This window comes from Osmerus eperlanus, chromosome 7, assembly GCF_963692335.1.
Source record: "Osmerus eperlanus chromosome 7, fOsmEpe2.1, whole genome shotgun sequence".
Lineage (NCBI taxonomy): Eukaryota > Metazoa > Chordata > Actinopteri > Osmeriformes > Osmeridae > Osmerus > Osmerus eperlanus.
In genome coordinates this window covers 18,676,359-18,700,428 of record NC_085024.1, presented here as the reverse complement: position 1 = coordinate 18,700,428, position 24,070 = coordinate 18,676,359, and the positions used below count along the sequence as shown (strand labels likewise).

General features: G+C 41.8%; 2 protein-coding genes across 3 annotated transcripts; both read right to left on the bottom strand.

The window, feature by feature from the left end:
- Window positions 1-998: 998 nt before the first annotated feature.
- Window positions 999-8,892, bottom strand: LOC134023417 (potassium-transporting ATPase alpha chain 1). The gene is made up of 23 exons (XM_062465525.1): window positions 8,817-8,892; window positions 8,531-8,653; window positions 8,287-8,346; window positions 7,965-8,168; window positions 7,690-7,803; window positions 7,299-7,433; window positions 6,980-7,097; window positions 6,575-6,843; window positions 6,221-6,419; window positions 5,983-6,092; window positions 5,701-5,835; window positions 5,237-5,429; window positions 4,738-4,913; window positions 4,385-4,521; window positions 4,138-4,288; window positions 3,887-4,055; window positions 3,608-3,762; window positions 3,338-3,461; window positions 2,922-3,067; window positions 2,540-2,673; window positions 2,204-2,305; window positions 1,430-1,521; window positions 999-1,222 (listed from the first exon to the last, which is right to left on the bottom strand). Exons 1-23 carry the CDS (start codon window positions 8,826-8,828, stop codon window positions 1,194-1,196), a joined length of 3,087 nt encoding a protein of 1,028 aa, XP_062321509.1. The 5' UTR covers window positions 8,829-8,892; the 3' UTR covers window positions 999-1,193.
- A 3,619-nt stretch (window positions 8,893-12,511) lies between these two features.
- Window positions 12,512-24,070, bottom strand: LOC134023415 (proline-rich transmembrane protein 1-like). 2 transcript variants are annotated; one of them, XM_062465521.1, is made up of 3 exons: window positions 23,479-24,070; window positions 22,217-22,386; window positions 12,512-13,398 (listed from the first exon to the last, which is right to left on the bottom strand). In XM_062465521.1, the coding sequence occupies exons 1-2, from the start codon at window positions 23,863-23,865 to the stop codon at window positions 22,240-22,242; spliced, it is 534 nt and encodes a 177-aa protein (XP_062321505.1). In that variant the 5' UTR covers window positions 23,866-24,070; the 3' UTR covers window positions 12,512-13,398; window positions 22,217-22,239. The 2 variants fall into 2 exon arrangements, with proteins under 2 accessions (XP_062321505.1, XP_062321504.1); XM_062465520.1 differs by having other exon boundaries at window positions 12,512-13,393; window positions 23,479-24,069.

The following is a 24,070-nucleotide window of genomic DNA, read 5'->3' as shown; positions in this document are numbered from 1 at the left end:
CTTCCGTGAGCGAATCGGGTAGGGGAGGGCTGGGCGGCGTTGCTAAGGGACAACTATTGTGCCAGAGGGAGAAAGATGGCCTATTCACATTGTAAATTACAACATTAAAACGTGAAATAGAATTCTAGATGTTTGCAGTATTACCAAGTAGCATGCAATGACAGTTAACCTAAGCTCCACATTGAAGCTTAGTAGGATCTGGCTAGCTGAAGAATATCCTTTATTTATTTAACACAGAAATGGCCTGCAGTAAACTTGGCCTATCATCATTTATCGTCACCCCTTTCACGAGCCTAATTAATTTAGAACGTTTGTAGAGTAGGCCTAAAAGCTGTTCTGTAGTCAGCCGATCGACAAATCAGCCTTTATGTGAATCAGAATGGTCACGTACGAGGTTTCCTCAGACACGCGTCATCTGTCACGTCCTACACCAGCCAGATGCTGATGGAGGATAGATTGGCATATTCCAAAGACACTGTCTGTCACTCATTCAAATGTTTTTAAACCACAAATACTCTCCTCTCATGAAAAGGATGTGAATGAACTCAATATTGTAAATATCACGACCAAAATTGCTATAACAACAGTCATCCAAACAGAACACGGTCAGATACAGCTTGCTTAGCATCCAAAACCTTTTATCATGTTTACCGTTTATTAAATTATTTTCTGTTAGCCTACGTTAATTGCACCATCGTGTGGCTAAACTTATAAATGACAAATCGAGAGACATTTTCGAGAGACATGTTCACCTTGTCCTACCAGATTTGTCTAGGGTAGTTAATGAGAGTATGTGGAAGGGAGCAACGCTTTGAAATGGAGCAAAACCCTGGCATGTGTTCTGCTTTAGAATCCAGCTCATCTCGAGTCATTTAATAGTATTCTAGAGTTAGGAAAAATGTTGCAAGCCATTGCTGTTGTCTGCTTGAAATTAATTAGTTAAAAGTCTGATGGATATATCACTCACTTTATTAGTACAAATACATTTGATTTCAAGTACAAGGTTTTTGGCCAATCTGTCTTGGACACAAATCATAATCATGAATATGGTGCTGGTACCTATGGAATATAATGTAGAAGAAGCACTTGAATACTGGACCACTATGAACATTAACACAACTCTTATTCACACATGACTTGATTGTTTGATACCGTAGGACCTAATAAAAAGACTTGCCACCTGGGTCTGTCTCTCAGTAGTAAAGCTCCTGGTCCCACCAACCTGAGGAAAATGGAAATTATGAAGATTAGGAGTGATTCCTGTGTGGATGGATATGATAGGTGGTATAGATGAATAGCTGGTTAAATAGACAGATTTATAATTAAATGGATTAATAGATGGATACATGAATGGCTAGGTGAATGAATGGGTGGATTGATAGATGGTTGGGTAGAAAGGCAGGAGGATGGATAGATGGATGAGACTCACTTCCTGGATATCGTCTCACTCCCAGTTTTCTGATCTCGTCATAAACAAAAATTAGAATTCCATATGGCACTGGAACAAACCACCACTGAACCCTGCAAACGTAGTCCAATTCATCAGTTATAATGACACAAAATCTGTTATATTTACAGAATATGTATTCTATTTAGTGTTCGTTTGTACAGTCTGTGTAAACATTTACATCAGCCATTTTTTTTCATTTACTGTAATATGCTTTCATCCAACATGCAAGCATATGCAAGTGCATGTAGAAATAACAGTAGAAGATCAAAGATCTGAAATTCTACAGTATTTTGGTGGTCAGAGTCAATTAACAGTCTGTATTTGCAAGCCACATTGCAAATTAAACCACGTCACAGTGCAACAATATCATCTCAACACTACTTGTAGGTGCAGTTTTTTTGCCAGATCATGGATCATGAATCATGGATCATGATTACAAAGTGGAAAGGGCATGGATGAGGGTTATTACCAAGATGGTCAAGGTGTAGGGTGAACAGTGTGATGTGTACCTGATGGGCATGAAGTTAAAAATGTTTGGCCTCCACTGTGAGTCAGACCTCTCTCTGTGTGTGTGTTACTGTGTGAGTGAGTGGTGTGTGTGTTATGGTGTTGGTGGTTGTAGGAGCTCCAGGTGTGTGTTAGGGCTGGGCGATATATCAATAAAATTGATATCTCGATATTGTAAATGTTCCCGATATTCGATATATATCTCGATATGTTTGCATTTAAATAATAAAAAAACATGATGTGTACCTGATGGGCATGAAGTTAAAAATGTTTGGCATCCCCGGGCAGTAACACAGCAGGTTACCCAAAAGCAGCTGGAATACGATAGCACTTACTAGAACCTTGTTCCTGTCAAATGGAAAAGTAGATCAAGAAAAAACATCTGTTCATTTCAAAAGTATAATAAAATACAGACAGTACTGTAAACAAATATATAACAAGTATGTTTGGCCGTAGGCTAACTTTGCACAAGTTCATCAGCTTATTAAATACTTCTCATTTTAAAAATCATTGGAATTACATACATGAATGATTGAAATTCAGTCCACAGTTTGAATTGGCTCATTTATAATATGTACTGACCTGAACAAGCCCTGCTGAAAGACCGACAGGCGACGGGTCTTCCTAATAAGGACATCTGAGATCTGGCAGATCTCTATACTGACGAAAAAGACCGTGTAACATGTGTACTGCTGGTAGAGCCGCTGGCTAAAGGTCTGAGGAAAAAGGAGAAATAGGCGGATCATAAAATAGAAGGAGAAAGGAAGAAATGATTAGGAGGAGAAGAGGAGGGAGAGGGATACACTCTTGTGGACAATATAACAAGTGTCCCCCTGGAAGTAGACAAGCTGTCTGTAGATCTGAAGACAAGCTGGACGAGGTGAGGAGGGTTAAAACAAAGGAGATGAGAAAGAAAAGAAGGGAAGAAGACCACAGAACTGAGTTTACTTTCAGACACACATACCCACTCCTGGCCATAGCTGTCCTGCACATCCTGCAGGTGTGTGTTCTCCCACTGGGACCGGAGGCCAACGCACAGCAAGGGGTACCAGCCTTCCTGCGCCATGGCAGTAAAGTAATCTGTAAAGCCTGCAAAGGACTGGATCGCTCCTGAGGAGGGGGAGAGAAGGGGAGAGGGGAGACATGATAATAGGCTCTGTTGGTACACAGAGACATGCAAACGCACTCACACACATATACACTTGTACACTCATGTTGTTTTGACATCCCAGCAAGTTCCCCAAGTTACCCTTGAGCAAGTTATTTCTGACACGAAGATTATGAATGCACATGCAGTGCATCAGTTGTACACAGTGTGTTCTGTAAGTACATAATTTGTATGTAAATTTGATATACAGAGAAGGAAGTATGACCTCTAACCTATCTGGAAGTAGGAATATGCAGCCAGCGCTTCGTTGACCAGCCTATCCCTGCGTGGGTTCCTGGGCTTCAGATTCATGATGTCACTCTCTGCCTTCTCATAAGCGAGTGAGACAGAGGGGTACTGTGGAATTGGAAAGGACAAGACAAGGATTGGTCTTACAGTCCAGGGCGCCTTCATACTGTAGATTTATGCAGCTAATGAGAAGGGAGGAGGGGATGTGTATTGAGCCAATGACAAGTGAGGGAGGGGAGAACGTAGAGACTCACAATGTCAGTGGCCAGTTCGATGAAAAGGATGGTGATGCAGCCGAGAGGAAGAGGCACACTGACGGTGATGTAGATGAGGTAGGGTGTGAGCTCAGGGATGTTCTTGGTCAGGGTGTAGGCGATGGATTTCTTCAGGTTATCAAAGATCAGACGACCTAAGGGTTTAGAGGAGGCGCAGGGGTTACCATAAGGACCGGAACCAGGCTCAAACACACATACACACGCATAACTACACACACATACGTACATGCATGAGTACACACACACAGACTCACTCACCCTGCTCCACCCCGGTGACAATGGAGGCAAAGTTATCATCCAATAGGATCATGTCTGCTGCATTCTTGGCAGCATCAGAGCCGGCTATTCCCATAGCGATGCCAATGTCTGCCTTCTTTAAAGCTGGAGAGTCATTGACACCGTCCCCAGTCACTGCCACAATGGAACCCTGGATGGGAAGAGGCAGAGGAGTTAAAGTACATGTGTGTGTGTGTGTGTGTGTGCAGTTAGTGAATAGCTGTGTGCCTCACCAGGCGTTGGCAACTTTCTACAATAATGAGTTTCTGCTGGGGGGAGGTTCGTGCAAACACCATCTCCGGATGATTCCTCAAAGTGTCATCCAGATCATCACTGCTCATTTCTTTCAGTTGGCCCCCACTGATCACACATGCCCGTGCATCCCTGCACCCCAGGTAGACGCATACACACAATTACATTACAGAAGGATACACATGCACATATAGGGAGAGGTTAGGAGAGTGTGTGGCAGAAACTGACCTTTTGTTGACCTGCTCCACAGGGATACGTTTCCTGGCAGCAATGTCCTCCACTGTCTCACTTCCCTCTGAGATGATCCCCACGTTTGCCGCTATGGCCTTCGCAGTGATTGGGTGGTCTCCAGTCACCATGACAACCTGCCAAGGTAAGGTATGTCGCCATAAGAGTGTGGTGTGTGTGTACTACTTGAAACTGAAAAGCTTGAAACTGAAAAACTGTCTCGTAATATTGTGCAACTACATATACAAATGTTATGCCCCACCCCACCATCGCCCTCTCACCCACCCACCCTTGCCCCCCCACCCCACCCTCCCCATCCTCCCACTCCTCTGCTCCTTCCCTCCATCTCGTACCCGGATCCCTGCTGTGCGACACCTCATGACGGCATCTGGCACTGTGGCGCGGGGCGGGTCGATCATGGAGATGAGACCAGCAAAGCATAGGCCTGAGGTGGTGAAATTCATCTCATCTGAGTCGAAGCGGAAACCTCTGGGAAACTCCTTCTCATTCAGGTAGATATGACAGAAACCTGTAGGCAGCAAATACAATTACCACCATAATACAGTTATTTTACATTTACATTTAGTCATTTAGCAGACGCTCTTATCCAGAGCGACTTACAGTAAGTACAGGGACATTCCCCGAGGAGGCATTTTACTCCTATGCTGTATGGAGTTAGATACAAAATATTCCTGTCCTCCTTCACCACCTCAGCCACCACTCTCCCCAAGCCTTCCCAATTCTCCAGATCCCTCTTTCCAAGAGCTTTTCATCCCTCCCTTCAATACCCTCCCCCTGACAACCCTTCAGCACTTCTTCTCTTTCAGGGTCTTTCCACAGATGAAGCCTCACCCAGCACTCTCTCCCCTAGGCTCCCCAGGTCCATGTATGCAGTTTGGAAGGCCTCTTTCCATTGCTCGTCCAGAGGCAACTCCTGGCCTTTGATTAGGATGGTTGAGCAACGCTCCAGGATCCTCTCTGGGGCTCCCTTCATCACCAGCAGGTAGCGCAAGTCAAGGGGGTCTTCCAGCTCATGCACTGACAGCTACTCACCACCAGAGGGAAGGAGAGAAAAAAAAAAAAAAAAAGGTGGGTGGGTGGGTGGAAAGGAGGGGAAGTTTTCTTTTTTTCTTGTTGAGTTCTTTAAATTAATCATTTACTCAGCTGCTACTGCCAATATTTATAAAACCTACCCCCTGACCTTGATCTGTTACGTGAATCAATGTAAAAACATATTTACTCACACAATTCCTGTAACAAGTTGTCATAGATGTGTTGCTCAATCTTAACCAAATGTTCCATGTTAAACATTTTACCTGGAACTTGTTTGTGGAATTGAAAGGAATCTCCACTGTCTTCTTGAAGCGCTCTCTGTATTCTATGATGTTACCTATGGTCAGCTCAGTAAACTTCAACAGGGCCGTTTCAGATGCATCGCCCACCACTATTCTCTGTGACGTAAGAGAATGAGAAATAGAGTTTACATGTATATGTTTACACTTTTTCCAGTGATGGAACTAGTGGTATAAGGGATCAATTTAAGATTTAGGCTAGTTTATTGCTAGTAATCTACTAGCTCTAAGTCTACATCCACTTACCCTTGGAATAGGCAGATTCTCTTGATTGGGTTTGAAGATGGCTCTGTTACACAACGCTGCCACCCTTCCCAAAGCACGCCAGGTCTCTGACGATTGGTCAAAACTCTGTCCTAACAGGCCAATGAGAAAGAACAGTTGTGAAACTAATCTCATGTTTACAAATACATTTTTATCTCTCCATCACACAAATGTCACCTTCATAACAGTGAACACGACACCTGAGTCCATGGATTCTAACCTGACTGGTCTTCTGTGGTGTCGGCAGCATGTATCGTGTTGTCGAACCACAGATGGGCTACAGTCATGCGGTTCTGCGTGAGGGTTCCAGTTTTGTCTGAGCAGATGACTGAGGTAGAACCCAGGGTCTCCACCGCTTCCAGGTTTTTCACAACACAATTTTTCCTGGCCAGACGCTTGGCAGTCAAAGACAGACAGACCTGGGGAGAGAGAAACAGGTGCTAAAGTCAAGCAAGAGTAGGGCGAGAGACACCATGGATGGACCAGTGTAATATTGAAAAAAATAGGGCCCCTCACACTAACACTCTGGAGAAACCAGCAACACTGGAGGAACCCATATGTGTTGGAGACTCACAGTAACAGTAGCCAGCAGACCCTCTGGGACATACGCCACCACAATTGCCATGAAGAAGATCATGGCTTCCAGGAAGCGGTAGCCAATAAACATGGCCACCACAAAGAAAGTGAAACCAAAGAAGATGGCCAGCCCAGCAATGATGTCAACAAAGTGCTCAATCTCTATGGCAATGGGAGTCTTCTCATTGCCGACACCTGATGCCAAGGTGGCAATGCGCCCAATAATGGTGCGGTCTCCGGTATTGATGATGATGCCAGTGGCCACGCCTGGGAGAGGGACAAGGGAAGGTAATGGATATTTACATATGCGTGTGTGTGTGTGTTTGAGAGAGAGAGAGAGAGAGAGAGAGAGAGAGAGAGAGAGAGAGAGAGAGAGAGGTGTAATTGAGATAGTGTCTGTAACCTTCCAGGCAGGTGGTGGAGAAGAATGCAATGTTCTTGGTCTCCAAGGGGTTCTCGTGGGTACACTCTGGTGTTTTTGACTGGGGCTCTGACTCTCCTGTCAGGGATGAGTTGTCCACCTGAGGGGAACATGGAACATGGAACATCTTAAATGCACAACACAGTAACAAACTAGGTTGGGTAGACAGACATTTAGATGAATTGTTGGATAAAGGAATGGATGGATAGATAGATGGATTGGAGTGCAACGAGGCAGTAGATAAATAGATATTTTATTCATCACACAGGGAAATTGTGTGATCTAGGTGTGAGTCACCTACCTTACAGCCATGTGAGGTGATAATGCGTATGTCAGCTGGCACACGGTCACCACCCTTAATCTCCACCAAGTCTCCCACCACTAGATCAACGGCATTGATCTCGTTCTTTTGCCCATCACGGATCACTAGGGCTTGCTACAGGGCACGTGCAAAGCAGGCACCAGACAACATAGAAACCAAAAATACACAAAAGGAAATTAATTTAAATTCAAGATAAAATATTATGCTGAACTTCTCATAATGTACATAAATATACATCGTCATACTAATTCATGCTAATGTGTCTGTATTTCAATATATTCTTGTGGTGACAGGGGTCAAATCAGACAGGGCTACATTGTCAAAAGAACACCAAATCAACAAATGCTTATTTTCTCCCGGCAGATTTTACCTGTGGCACCAGGTTCTTGAAGCTGGCAATAATGTTAGTACTCTTGAACTCCTGGTAGTAACCAAAGCATCCTGTCACCACCACAACAGCTATTAGAGTAATAGCTAGGTACAGCTAGTTAGGTTGAGGGAGAGAGAGGTGGAAAAGAAGAGAAATGCTTGTCTTACAATTACATTTTAAACAACACATTTCTAATGGTGGAATTTATTTTCCCTTCAGTACCAACCCCCCCCCCCCCCCCCCCCGACCCCTCGCCTTCCCCCTCAACTCCTCACGTCGTCAAAGCTGGTGAGGTTTCCTCGACTGAGCTCAATGCCGAAAGCGATGAAGCAGATGGCCGCTGCCACCCACATCAGACACTGCAGCCCCCCGGCCAGCTGTCGAGCAAATTTCACATACTCTGGTGTACCTTTGGGGGGCTTCAATGCATTAGGGCCGTCCCTCTCCTGGACCTGTGTTACAATGGTGGTGGTCAGGCCCTGTAGCAGAGAGGAAGAAGAGGAGAGAAGGGAGAGAAGCAGGGAAGTTTGTTTGTGTGCCTGGGGAGGATTATAAATATATTTATATTACTGTATATATATTTAGTACATCTATTACCTTGGTAATACTTGTGGTGTACCTTATCTCCAACTCTTCAAGAGGTATCTGATGGTCATCCTGTGAAGCCACAGGACATACACATTACTTCTGATGATAGGTTTACATGTATGAGCCTATGGGCATTGTAACAACTGACATCATCTCCAAGTAGCCTCTTATTGTATTCATGTCAGTCTTCAAGAGTAATAATCAATACATTTCCAATCTTCTTATGTTTTTCTTTAAATGTCTCTCCACCTACTGTATCCATCTCTTTCTTCATGCCCTCCAGTCTCTCCTTCTTCTTCGTTTTTTTATTTTTCTTGATTTGGACGTCCATCTTGTCACCCATCTTGTCCATCTCCACAAACATATCATAGTCTTTCTGACAGACAGATAGAAGGACAGACAGGGCAACAGGCAGGCAGACATTTCAGAAATCATGCAGCGGTTAAATCTGTAAAAAAAATAATAATCAAAAACCCTCCTTTGAAGAAACTGGCCTACTGCTTCCTTCAACATAAAAACAAATAAAACATTTTTTTTACCCCTTTACTCATGGTTGCTGGCCGTCCGAAGGAGTCTCCGTCCAGATCAATAGAAGTCCAAACCCCCGAAATCTTGACTGCCTCTTAGATCCACACCAAAGTTTTTTTTTAGCTCCTCTATCTCCAACTCCCTCGACCAGGACTGCTCTGCATGGCTAGCCTTATATACCACCCCACTCTATAACACACCTGTACCCTCCCAACTTTATACTGATGCATGCAATGGCCAATGTCACCCCTGCCCAAGACACGCACACACACTCACAGACACGTACACACACACCTGTTACCTGTACTAGAATTGATATCTAATCTTCACTAGCACGTTTCTACACTGACTGATAAACTGAGTCACTGTAAAAGGTAAATGTCATTGCAATGTCATTAACGCTGTAGGCAGGTTAATATCACCAATGTCACTCTCAAATACCTCTTTACGTCTAACTACCACTTAAGTTTTGCTGTCTTTTCATAGTAAACAACTGAAATGCACTGGACAAAACAATCAAACAAATAAGTATTTTAATGATGTTGACAGTTGTGGACAGGTTCAGGGTAAGATCTGTTAAACGGCTGAGGTAGAGGTGAATTTATAATGGGAATTATAAGTAAATGTCTGCCTGTGTTAAATTCCTCCACACTGGTCATACACATTCAAAACGAATGAATACTTCTTATGTAATGTGCTTGCTGTAACAGGCATTGTGTGGTCTCTATCATCATCAGGAAATCATAATGAGGTGAAGCTAAGGATGTCCTTTCCTGACCAAAGCTGAAGGTTACTCTCATCCCTTCCATGTCCAGACTGGAGCTGGTCCGCCAATCAGATCAAAGAACCATGTTACATTATCATAAACACACAAGGGAAAGCTAGGATCAGTCTCTCTGGTCTGGTTTGCTGAGATTAGTGCAGTTGTGTAATTACACTGTAAGTCTCCTCCGCAGCATTGACTGTGTTTACCAAAAGGGGGCAGAAGGAGCAGAGCACTCATGAACTTGAAGGAGGTTATGGATCTCTCATATCTGAACTATCCAGAAACAAGTACACTTGAATCATTTTAGCAAAGCAACGTTAATGTAGAAATAACAGAAGATCAAGGATCAGAAATGCATTGTTCTACAGTTATTCGGTCGTCTGAGTCAAGGAACGTTCTGTTTTTACAAGCAACATTGCAATGTAACCATCAGAAGGTGAACAATAACGTTGACCTTACTGTTCCACTGAAGATTTGGGGGGATTCACCGTGCCTTACAGTCGAGATGTGGTTGTGATGGTGGGTTTCCAGTTGCATACTCTCTTGGTTAGTCATCTATACGTCAACCTCCTCCTGGACTTCTGTTGGCTAGGCCGTGGGTTGGGTCGTGAGTAACACTGGACTGTGATTGGCCTTTGAGCCGTCCCTCCGTCAGGGTATACTAGGTATATTAACCCTTGTGCTGCCTTCGGGTCACATGACCCAAAGGTTCATAACGAACCATTATTGTGTTTACCCAATTTTACCCAATACAAAAACATTTTTAGAATTTTCTTTTAACCTTCGCAATGTGGAGGGTCTGAGACAGCCCGACGGTTAAAAGAAAATGCTTTACTTTGTTTTTGTATGCGGTAAAGGTGTCGCAATACGACGGTGGGTAACAATGACTAATGGGTCAGAATGACCCGAAGAGAACACGAGGGTTAAATAGTGTTTAATATAGGTTATGGCTAGACTTTCCACTGGCTGCCCGCAGTGCCTTTATCTTTACATTGTTAATCCCTATGTCTAGAGCTCTACATACTGTGTGGTAATACTATGTGGTGGTCCTACCTGTTGACTCGATTGTTTGCATGTTACACATACGATTGCGGTGTCGAATTGATTGCACCTTTGCACATACGATTGCAGTGTCGGATTGATTGCACTTTTGCACATACGAATGCAGTGTTAATTTGCTGATATTGATTTTGCACATAGTGACGCTTACCACCAGAAGGTTGCGTTTAGACTACTCTAGCCCTCTCTGCAGACTTGCACATCATATTCATTGATACTGCCGGCGCCTAGTCTAGCCACCTTTTCTTATTTGTGAATTACTTCCTCTGCTGATATTTTATAGTACGATAATTTTCCTGTTTTAAACCTTGTTAATAAAAATCCTTTGACGAATACGTTTCTGGTATTGTTGTGTCAAACATTTCAACCTGGTATACGGTTACAAGTGCATTAATTTAGATTGATAATCACGAAAAAAATAAACGCAGTATCCCAATCAACGTTTGTAAATTCAAAGCAGTTTAACCTAAAACACAAACCGATGACCTCAGAATTCCATGTCAGCGCGCTCTTCTGAGCTTGCCAAATAGCCACTGTGGCACGCACACAGAAGTCCAGCTGTCGGACTCGGCACACAAGTCAGAATTGAGATACGCTGTGTCAAAGAAAGTTCTAGGCACTGTGTACATTTGAATATAGTCAAGAATGGCGGTTTCAATACAATGTATTTAGTTTGCACAAACATAAGTTTAACAGAGTACTCTGTGACCCGTCGTAACGGAGGACATGTACAGGTCGTTCGGAAGAGAGGTGAAGAACCATTACACATGCACTGCCTTATATGAACTTAGAACAAAGGCTTCTAGATGTCTTCCTAGATGGTCAATCCATCAATATAGCGGTCTCTGTGATTGGCCAGCACTACTCAGTGACAGTTTGACTCCACACCAAGTGTCCCACAGTTCTTTGATGTCACAGCTCCCCCTCTAAATGAGGATAGTAAAGATACCTTTAATGAAACACAAACAGAACACACACAATCTTCTTGGCCAAAAGGTCAGCTCCCTTTAGGCCACGGGAACTCAAGAATCCCCCAACCTCCGTGCCTCTGGCTTCTTAGTTAGGTATCATAAATACCTTAAGACAATCTGACTTCTTTCCCTACAGAGCAAAGTATAGAGCCTCAGCCTCTTACACTTCACTTAAAACTAGTCACTGGCAGTCCTTTATCAATGAACAAGGGAGCTTACAGATTACATACACATACATTTATGCATGTGCCCTAAATTTCTACCACAGCTGAGAAAACATAAAAAAATTAAAGAGTTTCTAAATTATAGGCCTACCGATCATCATATTTTGACTAAAACATAAAAAAATATTACATCATGCTCAAAAAAACACTATTTGCGCTCAAATGAATGCGAAAAAATGTGCACGCTCGCATTAACTATAGATGTCCCTGCCAAAGCTGATATCAAAATATCAACACTGAACTGATATCAGTTCAGTGTCCCTGAACTGTTGTATAGTGGGCTAAGCAAGGGGACTTTCTATAGCCTATAGTGCATTGTGCACAGGAAGCTTGAAAGGGAAAAAAAGGATATGAATAAACTACTGTGCCCCAGTAGATGTCTAACAATGCCTCTGCCCACACATGTAGGCTAATTGTTTTCACATCCTCTCTACACATTCGGACACGCACACACCCGTGACACGAATAACTGACAAACCGGTTGTTATCCGATCGGGATACAAGAGTCTAGTTGACGTGGTCACATACTGAAATGGGGCTTTATGATCATAATCACACGTGATCATACCTTTCAAACGGATGTTTGATTACTCAGTTGTTAATTTCTAAAAGAAACATAATAAGAATTATTTTTCTTTAGACCTGCCCCAGAAAGCTCACCGTGGAATATGTAATTTTTCATAGACAAGTTCATAGACAAGACGTTAGCCCAGTTTATTGGATTTTGGTACAGATACAGTTAAAAAAGCAGACATTAAAAACAAACTGAAATATTTTCAATAATACATGTCTTATGATCTTTCCTGTCACAATGATTAATGACATAATTTTTTGTTATCGTAACATTTAATGACAGAGATTTGGTATTATAATGTGCAAGCATTGCATTCGAAACGTTTACACTGTGTCGACAAATATGAGTATAGCACAAAGCCATAAGATCATTCAAATAAAATATCTAAATCTAATGTTTAAAAAGTATAATCGATTTGCATGTGATAGCATTTTGCTTGTGTCATGGTACAGAAGTGAAATAACAGAATATACATTTAATTGGCTCTGTTCTGTGACAGCTTACAATAAAGCTGAATATCATCTAATAAGGATAAAAGAAAATATAAACATTTAACAGTTGGTTGGTATATTTTGTTTTAGTTATACTACCTATAACTGCAGCATGGAGTCCAAGACAGATTTCCCTTTGGAGACAATAGTTTTATTGTATGTTTTCTTATCTTACTGGTAATTTAATTAAACTATATTTATCTGCTGCTCCCAATGATACATACATGCACATACCCATTGAAGCACAAACAGGAAGATGATTGAAAAAAGTATGGAGGAGTTGTGGGATACAGGTGGTAAGAGTGTGTGTGTTTGTGTAAGTAGAAGGGAAGGGCAAAATCAATGTTGATCTATGACAAATTTGCCGGTGATGACAATTAGGATGATCCAAAAGATTGGTAATGGTGATGCCGGTCCCCCAGCGTGGTGCAGTTCAGAATCCTGGCCCGACGAGAGCTCTTTAGAACCACCTCCTGATCCCTCTGGTTGTTACCATCTCTTGTCTGGTCTGGAGAGAGACAAAGGGGTTGGTGCAGGGATGGGAAGAAGGGAGGTGGGGTCAGGGAGAGAGAATGGTGGGTGGGGATAAGGAAGGAGTAATTGGAGAAAGAAGAGGGGGATTGAGATGATTGGGAGAAGAGGAAAACAGAGATCAATATTGATGGAAATAAGCAGAGCCAAAAAAGATGGGACAGCAGGGGAAGAAATGTGGTTACTTGAGGAAATGCAGTCACAAATGTCTGAGATATTTGGTGGCAAGTGAAGAGGGAATTGACCACTGATCAATTAACAACAAATAAAGATGACAAATAATGATTACTATATTACTTTTATACTCTTTAGAATTTTCTGTATATAACAATGTTTGATCTATACCCTGCTATATTAGCTCATGAGAAAAATATGCCTGTCTATGAATTGTGTTGCTTGTAATATTGATAAATATTATCAAGCCAAACCTGCCAGGGATCCATTTCAGAAAAAAAGAACTAGCCTAATTGGCTTGAGTCTTATCTCTATCTCAACTAGCTAATTTACTCTGTAATGTAGGGCCTTGCTACTGTCAGACTTTTTATTTGGTTGGTTCCAAAACAGCAGAGAAGTGAAAAAGTGGCGGAGAGAGAACAGTGAAACAAAAGAAGAAGAAAGAGACAAAGGCAATTGGAGCTCAGTCTTGGCATGAAAATGTTGCGTGAGAGGAACATGGTCTACTAGTTTAAACCTGCAGATTGCTGGCAGCTGCCAGCCCTCTCTGAGTTTATTTTTTGTGTTTGTATGTATTTGCACATGGGTCAAGTTACAGGTTAGTGGAACGGCAGCCCTCCAATCCAGAAGGTTTAACCAATTGGTCACCTACTTTCAAGACCTGAAAATATTCTTTCTACAGTTCCAAGTTTGTTCCCACTCGCCAGCCCTAACAGATAGGGGAAAGGTTATGAATAAGTGGGAACATGGGAGGGAACAGCTTTCTGGAAGGGAATAATACCCTGGCATGTGGTATGTGAACAGAATACTGTAGCCATTGCCTTCAACTTTTCAGTGCTGGAGGACCCATGTGTTCCTAATCAATCACCGATTATCAATTGTTCACAGGTTCACATTACAGCTGCCAGGTCATCCACTACACATCTTTTAATGTATGTGGATAGACAGTTTACATAACATTAGAATAAACACATTTTAAGGAAAATAAACATCACAACATAATTGTTATAATTATGCATCAACACAAAACTAGAATGACACAGCAATTCCTGAGGTCATTCACTTTTGTATCATTAGAGTGAGCAAGGCCAGATTAACCATTAGGGCAACTGGGCACATGACATCTAAGGGGCCCTGGACAACGTCAACTAAATGTTATATCATGTTATGAACGCAGTCCTTACTTTCCTTAATGTGAGCACTTTATTGCAACTCGTTCGATCAAAATATTATGTTAAATCATGTCAAAAACAGTGTTTGTGTAGTCTAGTAGCAGCCTGCAGAAATGCCGCATGCGGCTTGCCAGCTCTACGCCGTGGACACTGCGAGCGAGAGTCACGTGACTTGAAGCGCTGCGGCTGGAGGAGAGCGTTCTATGGGGAGAAGCAGTGTAGCAAGATGGAGAAGCAGTTAAGTGGGAGTGCTAAAAGAAAATTTAAAATAAAAAAATAATTGAAGTTAGTCGCCAATTTTTGTTTTGGGGGGGGAGGGGGGGGGGGCTTGAGCCTTGTTGCCCAGGGCACAGAAAATTGTTCATCCGCCCCTGAGAGTGAGAGGAATATGTGTATATATTTGTCAACATTTGTCTATGTTACAAGTTGTACTTTATTGGAATTTGTAAACTGTCATCTTCGTTTTATGCTATTTTATGCTTTGTTTTATGCTGCAGTTGTGAAGGATAGGTAATCATGTCCTCAGTATGCTCAACTGCTCATCTGGGCGTCAGCTTAGGGGGGCCCCAGGGCTGGAGAAGGCTTTCTCATGGGCTAAGCTTGACTGTGAGTTTGCCTTATATTTTACAACACTTGTTAGTTGTATTTTCTTCTGCTATGCTTGAATTCCCTGTAAAAAAACCTCAGTGCATCCGAAAGACTTTGAAGCAGACCATTTCGGTATCTTTGATCTACAGTATTCATTATTCTTGAGTCCCAATTTTTGTGTGGTGTTGCTATCTTTCCACTTAGCTGACTGATAAAAGCGTAAACTCCTGAACCTAGACTGAAGCCACAAATGACTTTAGAATGGAAAAACCAGGATGTCTTCTTAACAAAATAAATGTATACAAATACCAATGTGATGATGCTAAACAATGACAAATGTTGCAAGAAGATGACAGTAACAGAAGTTACAAAGAGTCAAATACACAGCTAAACCTGCCAGGGATCCATTTCAGATCTCTATCGAAACTAGATAATCTAATCTGTTATGTAGGGCGTTTCTACATTCAGATTTGTTGGCTACAAAACAGCAGAAAAAGTGAAAGAGAGGCAGAGAGAGAGGAGTGAAATGGTAGAAGAACAGACACAAAGACAGTTTGAGGTCTGGCTTGGAATGAAAGTCCCATGAAAGAGCAGGAAAGAGTGAAATGTTAGTTTACTGGATGTTGTGAAACAGAATGGGATAGTGAATGGGGATGTAAGGTCAAGATATATCTATACATATACGTACAGTACAACTGCTTTATATCTATGGAGGTGCCAAGTGTAGGCCTTATTTTCCTTTACAGTGCCAGATCTGGCCCTGCTTGGCGCCAAGTCGAAGAGACTTGACAGAGATTGATAGTTGTGAGAAAACCTCCCAGACAGTGAACAATTAAATGTGCCTGTTGTCATAGCGACCAGTGCTTTAAGAGATTGCTGTGTGGGCCTGTTGATGTCCCCTGCCCCAAGTAGTCTATCCAGGACATTTCAGTCCTTTACTAAATTTTGTTTAACTTTTGTGTATATTGAACCTCCTGTCAACCTCCACTCAGAAAAACATATATCACCTGAAGGGAGAACAATGGCCTTTTCGGGGAAGCATCCTAAAGCGTGCTGTACTCAAGAACACAAGGTAAACAGGGATCTTAAACCAGCAAATCTATTGTTCAACAGTTGTTTTCTTCTGTTTGTCTAGTCAGGCTCTAACTGTATTATCCATTCTCCTCAAAGGGGGCACTTTTAGTGAATAAGCGCAGCTAGTTCAGGCCGGGCAATCGGGCAGCGCGTGTCATTCATTTATCAGGGACGTAAGGCGTCTTACTCCACCTTCTTTTCCACCACCCAGTACCACACCCATGTTAGCAGCGCATATCCATTGGGCCACGTCCGATAAGTCGTCTTTAAAAGACGCGCGGATACGCACACACACGCACACACTCAGCCCATTTGTTGTATGATCAGTGCTGCTGCCACCCTCCACCATCCCCTTCTCCCCCATGTTGTCTGTTCTATCCACCAGGGGGATTATATCTCTATTGCTCCCTGCCTCATATGTCATGTATGTATGTGTTGCATCGAGGAGGCAGGGAGTGCTTCCCTTAGATCATCCACTCCGCCAAAGTAAAATCTACATGTCCATGTCATGTAACAATAAATGCTCAAATCTAATACGTGATTGTCTTGACTGAACTAATTTCCAACTGTGTTAGTTGAAAGTAACACCATAAACCACGGCAGAGGGAAATAAAAAATGCTTTCTCACCTGAAAACAGGAACTTGGAACTTCCATAAACTAAAATAGGGGAATTTTGCAACCAATAAACTGTCAAAGAGAGCAACCGCTAAAGCAAAGGATATTGAAAGTGTAGATAACTCTAAGTACTTGAGACCCTCCCAGCAGATTCTACATACCCGTGGCCTTAAAAACACTTCTGAAGTCAGCATTACAAACATGGCAACACACAGGGAACTAGACATTGGTCTCCTAGCAACTCTTCAGACAAAGAAAACAGGAGATAGAGATTGTGAATCATTTAAAACAACAGCAAAAATGTATCTTTCTCACAAGCAAATCTGTCAATTCTATCTTTCTGCTGAGACATGACAGATTCACGTTACCCCAACCCCCTCTCAAACTAAAATAGACTATTCTAATTAGGGTCAGACAAAATATGTGGAAGTCTCTGTGCATACAATCTCATACAGTAAGTCTGGAAAGGTTTTCCAAAGACACCGATGGCCAATCTCAACAAGGAGTTGATAAAAGGAAAAGAAAAAAAGGATGGGTTGGGTTGATACCATTATTTTCTTTTACTCTTTTTAAGTTCCTGTTGAGGCTGTGTTTCTCAAGGTTGTGTTGTAAATAGAGGTAAAGAGAATGAGCATTACTTGCTTTATTGAGAGGCATTGTTGCTCATTCAACCACACCAAACAAAATGTCATGCATGGGAACTAAGGTTGAAAAAGACATGCTCAAAGATGTGCTTGAATTGAACAAGAACAATGTTCTGATTTATTACATGTAAAATGTCTTATTTGCCATTTCTCAACCTGAGTTGACTAGGTGTGGTGTAGCATTGTGGTCAACAAAATGTTGATTGCCTGAGACAGGGTCCTGCAAAGCATGACCAATCTAAGCCATATGTTTTTTTGAGAGCGGCTACACAGATCTCCTAAACCCTGGCCCCATGGCAGGCTGTGGAATGGGGAATGGAAAGAAGAATCCACATGTTGACAATACCATGACTTACAGCATTTTGCTGGAAGTTGTAATGTTGGCAAGCTCATTTTGTGATCTGGTCTGCATCTAACTCATTTCACAGCAACCTAATAACATTTGTAATTGTGTATATAGGTGAGGTTTGATCAGTAACATGTCAGGAGGTGGAATAAACTTCAAGTAGACATCCCTCAGCAAGTAATCAAGTGAGAGATTTAGTAGAAGAACTTTCACGTTTAAAAAAGTTAAAATGGTGTCTAGGCCACTCCTTTGGAATCTATCTGCCAGGGCCAAAAAATGTGGAGAGGCAAACGAACATAATCGGTCTAACGCACTCTTTACTGGACACCACTTCAGAACATCCTGACTGGAACCAGATCACAAATTCCTCTGTAAATGACCTCTTTTGGCCATCTGACTTGGATCCCTTGTCCGCTGTGTTAAAATGTATTTGTGTGTGTGAGAGAAAGACAGATTCCAGTTACTACCCCCACTGCTTCCGGCAGTAAAAACAATCCCTTCCCCCTCCCTATTTCTGTTGCGCAAATAGACTCCATTTGGCCTTGGAATAATTAGATTACATACCAGTTTCCTTCCTCCCTATACTGAGGAGCAATTTTGATTATTCTGGAGCCTATGTGTGTTGTCCAGTGTATAGCAAGGTTTTAGCATCCAAAATAAGAGGATATTTGAAAAGATCTATTAAAAAAGTAGGAACATATGAAATATCCATTTAATACTGAGAGCATGGTGCCTTGGAAATCAACAGGATGTAGCATTTTTTGCTGGATATTCCCTTCTCAAAGTAAACTTATACCAAAATACAAAGTAATATAAGAAATAAAAATGCCAAATCCATTCAATACATAACTTCAACTGAATATTCACTAATATTTAGGAATAGTTGGTCAACACAATCTACAATTTCCATTCAAAAATAGCATCCATCCTGTCATCCTAACTAGAGGTCATGTTGAGTGACGCTGTGGCACTTTGGACAGCCACCTTAATTTTAAAGTTGAAAGCAGCATTGAGCCGGGGTCTAAGCCCAGAGGAGAACTGGAGGTTTGGGTGCTTACACCATAGACCTATTATTAAGTAGACCAAGTATTTAGCTGTTTTGGAGTCAGGTGTCTGAGCGGTTAGGAAGTCGGACTCATAATCTGAAGGTTACTGGTTTTGATTCCCGGCTGTGCCAAATGACGTTGTGTCTTTGGGCAAGGCACTTCTCACCCTACTTGCCTCGGGGGGAATGTCCCTGTACTAAAAGTGGGCCTCGTTAGTTTCTACGGAAAGTACTCTGTGGTGCACTTGAAAAAAGTTCAGTCAAACCATATTGAACTTCCGGCTCGTACTTGCGCAGTAAGTGCAAAACCACCAAGATCCATTAGGGCCTTTGCTTCAAGCTGTTGGGAGTTAGGGATGAGGTAGAGGTGCAAACAAGCATATCTTGCTACACCCAACTTATGGAAACAGATCCGTAAAAATACTTCTTGAATGTATCGAAACAGTTGTAATATAATAAATGTCTGGTCAATACGGTCAATTTTTGTTACTAAAACTAATTAACACCCCTCTCTCACAAATAGCTTTGGTCAGGGTTTTGGCTGTCTCCTCAAAGGCAGTTTCATTTAATACTTTTGTGTCAGACTACTTGAGTTGTGTTTCTTGTTTTTCTATATGGCATACTTCTGTACATTTTTCTGGTGTACCTTCTAACTAGGATCTCAAAATAAATTGTGCTAGTAGCAAATAAATGTTTGAATAGTGTTGCCTCATTGTCAATCAGCACCATTCAGAAAAAGAGGCTTCAGAAAAGACTTAAGGATGAGAGAGTCTGAGACAGAAAGAGAAATGCAGACAGCAAGAGAGACAGAGAGAGGGAAATATCTTTGAAAGACAAAGAAAGGTCTGTGTGCAGAGTTGGGCCTTTCTTCAGTCAGAGACTGGGACAATGCTTGGAGTCACAGTCAGTGCATCAATGTGCAAAAATCACATATGATAGCTTCAAACCCCCTCATTTAAGCTTGCTTAGGAGTGGTAATTTGCATATGCACTAGGGGGGGAATAGAACAGAACTTGTTTCATTGGTGGAACATACTGATCGTTAATGAGCTCACCTAAACTTATTTGTATTAAGATCTAAAGGTATTCAAAATGTCAAAGTGTTAGATCTTCATATAGCAATGGAGATGTTATTGGGTGTGCTCAAGCCTTCGGCGAGAGCACAACCTTTGTTCTCTCACATATATATTTATTTATTTATTATTGTTTATTTTCGCCCCCCTAAGGATCAGTCAATATTTGGACTACATACACAACGGCGGTGTCAAAAGGTTCGTCTTGGTAGCGATTGCGTTGGTTGTATTTTTATTTACGTTCCGTTGCATGGTTTAAGTAGAAATTGCGTTTTTGTGGTGAAAAGTGAAGCTAACGGTGGCTAATTTGCTAGCCACAGTCACTGAAGTTACTAACGTCACTACGTCACTAACGTCACGAAAACACGCGTGACTACCTGTAGCAGAACATTCGTTTCACATCTGTTAACTTGGGGGATAGCTAGGCTAACTATAGCTTTACTGCAAGGCAGCTGCAGGAACGCCACAAGCAAAGAGGCCAGGGTGATAACTATTTACTCATTTTACTTTGTGATGTGAAACACAATTATGAAATGTAATGTACAATATTAGCTGATATTATTAAGGAAGTAGGCCCACATCTACTTTTGGAAACGGTAGTCTACTATTTCACTGAAGCATTAGCATCATGACATTAGCCTCTGTTGCCCGGGCAACACATACTACAGTGGTCTATGATGCATCTGTTTTCAATCTTTAAAATAAACATTCCTCACAAATACATTTTCGTTGTAGGATTTATTATGACATTACATTACAAGCAAACGATTTGTGGGTGAAATGATCATTACCTGTGGTTTCAAACCAGTGTTGCTCACTGCAACGCTGTAGCCTACGCGAGACACTACAAAAACATCTACACAGCTGTAGGAAGTCAAACGGCGACAGAACATGTTCGGCACTCCCCTTACTTAAATCAAAAATCTATCTAACTACTAACCTGAACTTCATTGCCACAGCCTAAACGTTGTCAATCTGTTCATGAAAATAATTTATTTCAGCCTAAACCGTACAACGGAACGTTAAATCCAATTCAACCAACGCAATCGCTACAAAGACGAACACAGCAGTAGTCTACTAGTACTGTACCGTAGTAGTACAATTTACCGGGGTACTGGGCAGCTTCTCCACACAGGGCTATGTCGCATTTTGCGTTGTTACTGACAATGATCGCTACCAGTGAGCTTTTTATGAATGAGCGATTTTCCACTAAATAAATGTCAAGCTTATTTAGCTACGTTTTGGGGGGCATATTTTCAGTTAGCAGATGGGACTGTCTGAATCGCGATTCCATCTTCTACTGCCGGGTAACGTCGTAGAATAATCTTCAAAGGGGGTTCTTTATTAATGAATGAATGCAATGAGTAGGCTACATGCCTGAAAATATCACGAGAAGGGAAAAACTTAAAATTACGTTTAAGTCATAGAGATTATGTCCATTTTTACACCGGTCTGCCAAATTTATTCGTTTTGATTCAACAATGAGGCTGCCTCTTGCAGGGGAAATGAGAAGACATCTATTTCATTCTACACTTCACTCGTATTTTCAGTTGTAAATGAGCAGCAAAAAAAAATGCTTTTAAATCTAATCTTTATAAATAATAAGTATGCATTTTCATATAAAATATACAGAAATCAGTTGTAAAAATGTCATTCAAAAACGGACCCCTGTGCAACCGACGCAAGCAAGCACACCCTACAATTTCCCCAGAAATTGTACCCTCTCTAGTTATCTGTAGTTTTATGACGATTGAAACATGTACCAACAAAATCACTGCATTATTACTGAATCACTGGACTAGACACTATTCAGTCTCAAAAAATATTAAACATGAAAAAACATGGGCTAGTCATGTTGCTTCCTTGCTAAACTAAACAACCATCCCCCAGCTAGAAGTAATCCTGTAAAATGGTTTTGAATGAAGTATTTGCTATTGCATGAGATGTGTCATGTCACGTATTACATGTTATGTGTGTGTGTGTTTTGGGGTGTAAAGTTTAGAGAAAAAGAGCCATAGTTTAAAAACATCATGTGTAAGGAAGCAAGTAGGCAAAAACTATAACCTGTATAGGATCGGAGCTTTTCCTTATTGGTTGCGCACAACCACAGACATGACAATCCAGATGATGATGATGGCAAGACCGATTCCTAGGCCAGTGTGGTTCAGGTTCCTTGCCCGACGAGAGCTCTTCTGGGCCGCTTCTGCATTTCCTTGGTTGTTAGCATCCCTGGTCTGAAGTGGAAGGAGACAGGAGACATATGCATCATTTGAGCTCTGAGATTCATGGAACTACACTGTTAGTAGTGACAAGAGTAAACAATATAAGCCTGAAATATCATCTCATATATCACGTATAACCTGGGGGTCCCACTCTTTTTCTCAATGTTGTCATCAGGATTAGCTGCAAGCACAATGAGATTTATACAATTTGATTTGTATTGTTTTTAGGAAAGCAATGTCCTAAACCCTAAAAGAAGTCAATGAATAACTCAGGAAAGGAGTTGTTCAGTGAGGGATCCCCTCCTTGTGATTTTATGGTAAAACGCGAAAAAAAAGTTATTGGAAAATACAAACGAAGATATCCAAAAAAGAGGCGAAAATTATATAACGGTTGAAAATATAAAACCGTTTTCATAAGGCCCAGAATAGCGTACACACAAACTACGCCTATCAGGATGACGTAATCTCCCCTGCCAGTAAATGGGTCCATTTATATATTATCAGAAATCCTGCCTTCTCTCATATAACGTCATCATTGCCTTTCTATTGTTTATATATGTGTTAAATAATACGTGTTTTAAACATCTAATAAGAGCTGTAACAGAAAGTTGACAAAAAAAAACTTTCTGGAATGGACCCCAAAGTGCTAAGAATCCCGTAGAATCATGGTGTATTATATGCTTACAGTATAGTCTCACATAGCAATCTCTGTCTGATGATTCTCCATAGAAACATCAAGATAAAAAGAGACACACTCACTCACACCGGTTTCAAAAAGTTGTATGACTTGTCTGTTGTTTGCTTTTGTGGTAATATCTTTATTTCAGACTGTTTCAATAGTTGGTAGTAATTAATTAATTACCACTGCTTTATTTTTACATGTGCAATGTTCTTATCCATATAGGCAAAGAGAACATACTGTAGCAAAAGGCCTTGATTTGGAAAGAATGATTACTTTGATCATTTTTTACTCAAAGAGGGGTCATTTTTCTCTAACTGTCAAGGCATAGGCCTAGTTTTGGCCGATGGCCAATCTCAAATAACATAGCCTGTCAACAAGATGCTTTGTCTCAAAATCGGAACTTGGCATCAACTCCAACTCACCGAAATGGAGGAAACCAGCGCGGCGATTCCAATCGGCAAGCAACAGCACAGCATCGTGAAGATGGAGTATCCCAGGTAGTCCGGCACGGGGTTAGCTAAAGGAGCGCAAGTCACGTATACCGTCGTTGGCTGTACTGCAACGGTGGCTTGGGCGCCCTGGGGGTACATGCCGCCGGCATAGGGCTGGCCGTACCCCGGGGCTCCCATGGGTTGAGGCGGCGGTACGTATCCTTGCGGGTGGCCGGGGTAGTATCCGGGCTGGGGCTGGCCTGCACCGGGGTACTGGGGATATTCCTGGTATGAAGGTGGAGGTGGTTGTCCCATCATAGACTTTTCCCCCGAATTCCAAGCCGCAGGGGGGGCGCTAGGACTCTTGTTTGGATCCATAACGGTTTTCTCTTATCTTCTTTTTCAAAAAAAGTCAGGAAAATAATGTATTTCCACAGACTCAAAATAAAGTTGTATCTTAGAGGTAGTGCTGTAGGTTTCCACCTAGCTTTGTCCCATCCACACCCAATCTCAGTTGTTTAGGAACTGCCCGGTTGTGAAACTTGATTATTTGTCTCTTGTCCTCTCTCTCTGTCTCTGGACA